The sequence below is a fragment of the Archocentrus centrarchus genome, chromosome 14 (assembly GCF_007364275.1).
Source record: "Archocentrus centrarchus isolate MPI-CPG fArcCen1 chromosome 14, fArcCen1, whole genome shotgun sequence".
Classification (NCBI taxonomy): Eukaryota; Metazoa; Chordata; class Actinopteri; order Cichliformes; family Cichlidae; genus Archocentrus; species Archocentrus centrarchus.
Genome location: NC_044359.1, coordinates 14935351 through 14940748, shown reverse-complemented (window position 1 = coordinate 14940748; position 5398 = coordinate 14935351). Strand labels below are relative to the sequence as shown.

The 5398-nt window shown below is 40.7% G+C and overlaps 1 protein-coding gene across 6 annotated transcripts; it reads right to left on the bottom strand.

The window, feature by feature from the left end:
- Positions 1-300: 300 nt before the first annotated feature.
- Positions 301-3982, bottom strand: LOC115792305 (putative fibroblast growth factor 1). 6 transcript variants are annotated; one of them, XM_030746781.1, is made up of 4 exons: positions 3848-3982; positions 2268-2484; positions 1671-1774; positions 301-1199 (listed from the first exon to the last, which is right to left on the bottom strand). In XM_030746781.1, the coding sequence occupies exons 1-4, from the start codon at positions 3887-3889 to the stop codon at positions 1014-1016; spliced, it is 549 nt and encodes a 182-aa protein (XP_030602641.1). In that variant the 5' UTR covers positions 3890-3982; the 3' UTR covers positions 301-1013. The 6 variants fall into 6 exon arrangements, with proteins under 6 accessions (XP_030602641.1, XP_030602642.1, XP_030602645.1 ...); XM_030746782.1 differs by having other exon boundaries at positions 2268-2539; positions 3848-3961; XM_030746785.1 differs by lacking the exon at positions 3848-3982 and adding an exon at positions 3500-3583.
- Between the last annotated feature and the right edge of the window lie 1416 nt (positions 3983-5398).

Sequence of the window (5398 nt, the reverse complement as noted above, 5' to 3'; positions counted from 1 at the left end):
GCGGAATAACATTTTAAGAGCATGAAGTTATTTTAGGTAAACATTTAAACAATTGTGCTACTTCAAATCTTAGATTTTTTATATAAACAGTTGCCTAACACATGCTATTGCCTGTCATATACATGAATTATTTTTCCTTGGATTCAGTGGGACTTGCATGTGTATGGATTATAAACCTGTGTAGGGACGTTTAGACAATGCCTCCATCTTGTGGCCAAACCTTTTTCTTTTTTTTTATGTTGGAGTCACAAAAAGTAAAAATCTGCAAGAGTGTAATTTTTTTTAATAAAAACACAGGTGTTCACATTGGATGGCAGAGACAGAGATTAGATTAGAAACAGACTGAATACAAAATTACTGAACATGAGATACATGAATGTTAAAAATGTGTTTTTACACTTTCTTGAAACTTTTGTAAATCACAGCTACAATAACTATCATAAATAGAGCAAATCAAAGATAGTATTTATTTATTCACGTATAATAACATAGGTTTATTTATTAGAATTAAATAGACTGAATACAATATGTATTACTTTGTGAAAAGGTGATCAACCTTTTTACGCCTTCGCTGTAAGCATAAATTATTTTGAAAATGTCTGTTACAGACCCGTCCAGGGTGTACCCCGCCTCTCGCCCTGTGGCAGCTGTGATAGGCCCACATAAACACACACCTATTTACACACATATTTAACACAAAACAAAGAATACAAGTATTTAATCTGTTATTTCAGACTAATTATATAAGACATTTTAAGATTGTTATCCATATGATGCTCATGAATAAACTGTTTAGTCAGATTCCTAGTATAAAAAGATGCATTCAGCCCATTAAGATCAAGATAGCACTTAAAAAAAAACAGCCAAACAATAGTTGCCTGTCTTTGCCTCAGGCTTTACCAGAAATAACCAATTTTAAGTGACCCCATGATAGTTTGTCAAGCATAATTTTCCACTAATAGTGTGCATTAAGAAAAACTTTAGTGAATGTACAGTGCCTGCTGACATCTTGATTACATGTTGCCTGCAGGCCTTGGCAGGAAAAAGATGGCCTTTTGACCCTGGTGGGTGTCTGGTCCTGCTTTCGGCTGGCCATTCCTCTTCAAGGCGACATACCAGCTGTACTTCTGAGAGCGATATGTGTTGTGGTGGTTCTCTTCATACTTCTCCAGGAAGTAACACTCATCATTCACTGCTTGCTGAGGCAAGAAAATGAGGGGGTGCGGGTGGGGGTGGGGGTAATATATGAATAATACAGAGGTGGGAATAGTGAAACACACTGAATCACCAAAATAAAAATCTACACAACAAATCTCTGAAGTCGGTTTTCTGTTTGTTTCGTTTTTTTCTTTTTTTATAAACATCCCAGTGACAAATTATTACTCACAGCAATTTACTAATTGCGTTGAAACTTTCCACTGTTTTGCACTCTGGGTTGTTTTGCACAACCTAGACTGTTACAAAACTGTAGACAATCAGCGAGTTTAACCTTACGCTGAGAAATGAATAAGGATTATGTGGTTGTAATGAAAATAGCTTTGAATACAAAAGGTTTTTAAACAATTAGATAGAAAGATAAACATGGCCAGTAGTTGTGCAGTGATTTGCAAATGTTCAGTCTTTCCATCCAAAGTTAAATTTTAATTCAAACTGCAACATGAAACACTCACTGCTCCATAGAGGCGTCCATTTTTGTTCATGGCCAGGTACCTTCCTGTGGTCTCGCCTTTGATGACCACCACTCCTGCACTCACGGCCTTCAGCCTCAGGATGTCTGCAGCACACATTATGCAACACAGCATGGCAGCGTTATTATTACTACTGTTATCATCATTATTATTATTTGCCTTTTCAAGGTTAAAGTGAAGATAAACTCATGTTAAAACAATGTAACTGTGATAACCCGAAACAAATGTTTAGCAAGCACTTTTCCAGGAAACTAGGCCCTGCTGTCCAAATGTGTACAGAGGGTAAGAATTTATGATTGCAAAATCAAATCACTGAGCAGCTTTACCAGCAGCCTAATTACTAACTAAACTCCTCATTCGTGAGTATACTGAAGTCGAAACATGTCGAAACTTTTCATTATACCCTGATAACCATTTACTTTTAATTAAAAAAGTGTGAGTTACATGTACAGAACCTCCCGTTAATCCTGTATTTTAATAGTTAAAGCCTCACCTCCTTATCTCACATCTACTTTCTGGCACCTGATTTCAAAGTAGAGCCAGCAATCACAAATCAAACAGTTTTTTTTTCTTCCTCACCATAGGGGTCATCTTCTTGCCTCCCACCATTCACAGTTCCGTCTGATAAAATCCTGAGGTGATAGCCCCCGTTCATACTGTACAGCTTGGTCAGTGTCCGGGGTTCCTGCTTGGACAGGTCCAGGGATGAAGGTCCAAAAGGCAGCACTGTAATGTCTCCCTCAGACATCACACAGAGAGTTTGAGGTATGGAAGAAGCAGAGTGATGCCCCCGTGTCTGCAATGACAGAGAAGATCCACTGTGTTCACTGCTCGTGTCACCTGGACTGCGTCTGAGACACAAAAGGAAACAGGAAAGGGAGGACAACGCCGCCTTCATGATATGATTACAGGAAATGCTGCCCTTTCCTACCCTCCCCAAACCACTTTCTCCATCTGTCTGGCTCTCTGTTACTTTCTGTCAGCCTTTTAAGGCACACATTTGATTGTGAAGTGATAAAACCACCCAGCGATCAGTTCTGGATGGAGGCCAGGAAGAGCAGGCATATGTCCGGACTTGTTTTGGAACTGAGCATCACTTTGATTTGTTCTTGGGAAAATAATTTCCAGATGGTGGGTGATGCAATGTCACACCTGAAATCAGTAAGAGGCTAGACAACAAAATAGCCAACACATGGACACAAGAACGAAGAGAGAAATTCGCAGTAATGGTTTAAAGCTTCTGCTGGAAGTTTTGCATCTGCCAACAATAGTCTTACAAACAGGTGTTAACACGCAACACTGAAATCTACCAGTGGGATAGCGGAGATATGACACTCTCCACGCACACTCTGAGGCAACATTTTGTATTAACAATCATCTATCATTCAGCTGCATTTAACAGACATTTTAACAGTCCAAAAAATCACCAGCAACATGAGAAATTCGAACCCAGCCAAGGGCTCTTTGTCTTACCCCTGGATCGCCTGCTTCCTCATGAGCGTTTCCAAATAACAATCAAGCTCATTTTAAAGTCACACTCTCAGGGTAGTTTTTATTTCCTGGATGCTTGAGATCCCAAAGCAGCAGTAGCTGTCATAAAGTCTATCCAGTCAAATGAAAAAGCAGTGGCGGACCGAGCCAGCCGGTGATACTCTAACAAACTCTGGTCTTTGTTATCATTTGAGACCAGAGGTATAGCTGCTGTGGAGCCAAGTTAGCCCATATGTGGAATGTCTTGGAAGAAGCAGAGAGAAGAGGGGGGAAAAGAGAGGGAAAGTGAAAGCCACAAGAGGAATGTAAGGCCTACCCACTGGCAGTCTGTTTTTCCTACGAACAAGATCTGGAAAAGAGGATTACTGGATATGAGAGTTTGTGCCAGACTGGTCCGGGGACCTTCGGACAGAGAGGCAGGTGGGAATGACGTCAAAAGTCCAACCAATGACCGAGTCAAGAGTGCAGATGTGTGGGAGGAGAGCTTGAACATGTGTGTATGTCAGTGTTGGAGGTACAGATGAAGAGGACAAGGCTGAGCTAAAGTAAATTTGAAAACTAGATTAATGCATACAAATATATGTGTACACGCACATACACACACACACAGACCAGATTCTCAAAAAGAACAAAAAAAAAGAGGCTCCTCTCTCTATTCAGTCACCTACCTGTGAGAAGATCATGTGACAGTGCCCCTGATGAGCCAGCATGTCCTATTTTTTCCTCGTCTTAACTGAGGCTTGAGTGAAACAAGGTTTCGGTGCCTCTTGTGCCAAACTGTCTCCACCAGTGAAGTGTCTGGACTTTATATGGGCTTCTTAAGTATGAATTTGAACGCCGTCTACCCCTCCTTCACCTCACCGCCCTTCTAACAACGTCAGAGGACGCATTTTAACAGGCCAACGTCAGGTCTAAAATTACCATCCACCACTGGAGAGGGAGAAAGGGGACAAGCCTGGAAATGAGCGAGGCCGCCTGTCTGACTGAGCACTGATACATTCTTGTGTCCTCCTGGAGACACTGGTGAGCAACACAATATAAACATTCATAAAAGGCACAAAGGGAATGACTTCAGTTCCCAGAATTAACATAACGCCGGTACTTCTGAATTCCAAGTTCTGCTTCCCATATTAGAAGATCACAGGATTCCATAAAATTCCTGCAAACATGTAATGCTTAGGTTTTAAAAAATTGCATTAGACAGTAGATGATCTCATATACAGCAAAGATATGTGGCACATAATCGCAGGTAAATTGCAGTTAAATAAAGCGTGAAGGAAAAATAAAGTTTTATTTTCAATGAAATACCCCATATCCAAGTTTTGTGCCTACATCATTCCAGCTTTGGCACTCTCTCCTAAAAATTTAAACAAAAGATATCAGACTGATTTTAGCCTGGCAGTAACACAGAAACAGCTCTGACAGGAAAACAAATAAAACAAACAGAAAGAAGGCAAGCAGAGAACACAGCAAAATAAAGCTTGACAGCCTCACGTTAGCTCGTACATGAGGTTAATGTTTGGATTCAAGATATTGCAGACATGTTAAAAGCATTTCCCAAAGCCCTGCCATCTACAATGCCTATGAAAACAGACATATTCGGACACGCACTGTGAGGCGCTGACATTTCTAAAAATGATGGAAATGGCTTCTAAGAGACGGCACTCTCAGTATCTCAGTATCTAGCGGCCATTCGCTGGGTGATTTATTCACAGGGCCTGCTTTGTCTCTGTTGTCTTCTAATGGATTTTTCTCTCTCTCATCCATCCTCTGCAGTACATCTAAATGTTAAAATTGGCAGTTTGAAGTCAAGTAATAATGAGACACAAGACTTCGCAAAGAATGTGCAGGAAAAAAAGAGTGATTACCAAACACTGGGGAGTCTGACCTACTTTTCTCTCACCTGTTCATCAGTCCTGAGGGTCTTCTACTTTTTTCTTTACTTCTATTTACCACAAGATGGCAGAATAGGTTAACTTTGATGGTGCTTCACTGCAAAAATGAAATCTAGTTCTTTTATCATTGTTATGGAGCTGATGATGCAACAAGGTGCTGGAAACATTCCTCAGAGATCCAGAGGCCCATATCGGCACGACTGCATCACGCAGTTGCTGCAGATTTATCAGCTGCACATCCATGATTTGAATCTCTTGTTCTACCGCATCTCAAAGGCATTCTGTTGGTGATCTGGTGACTGTGGAGGCCATTTGAGTACAATG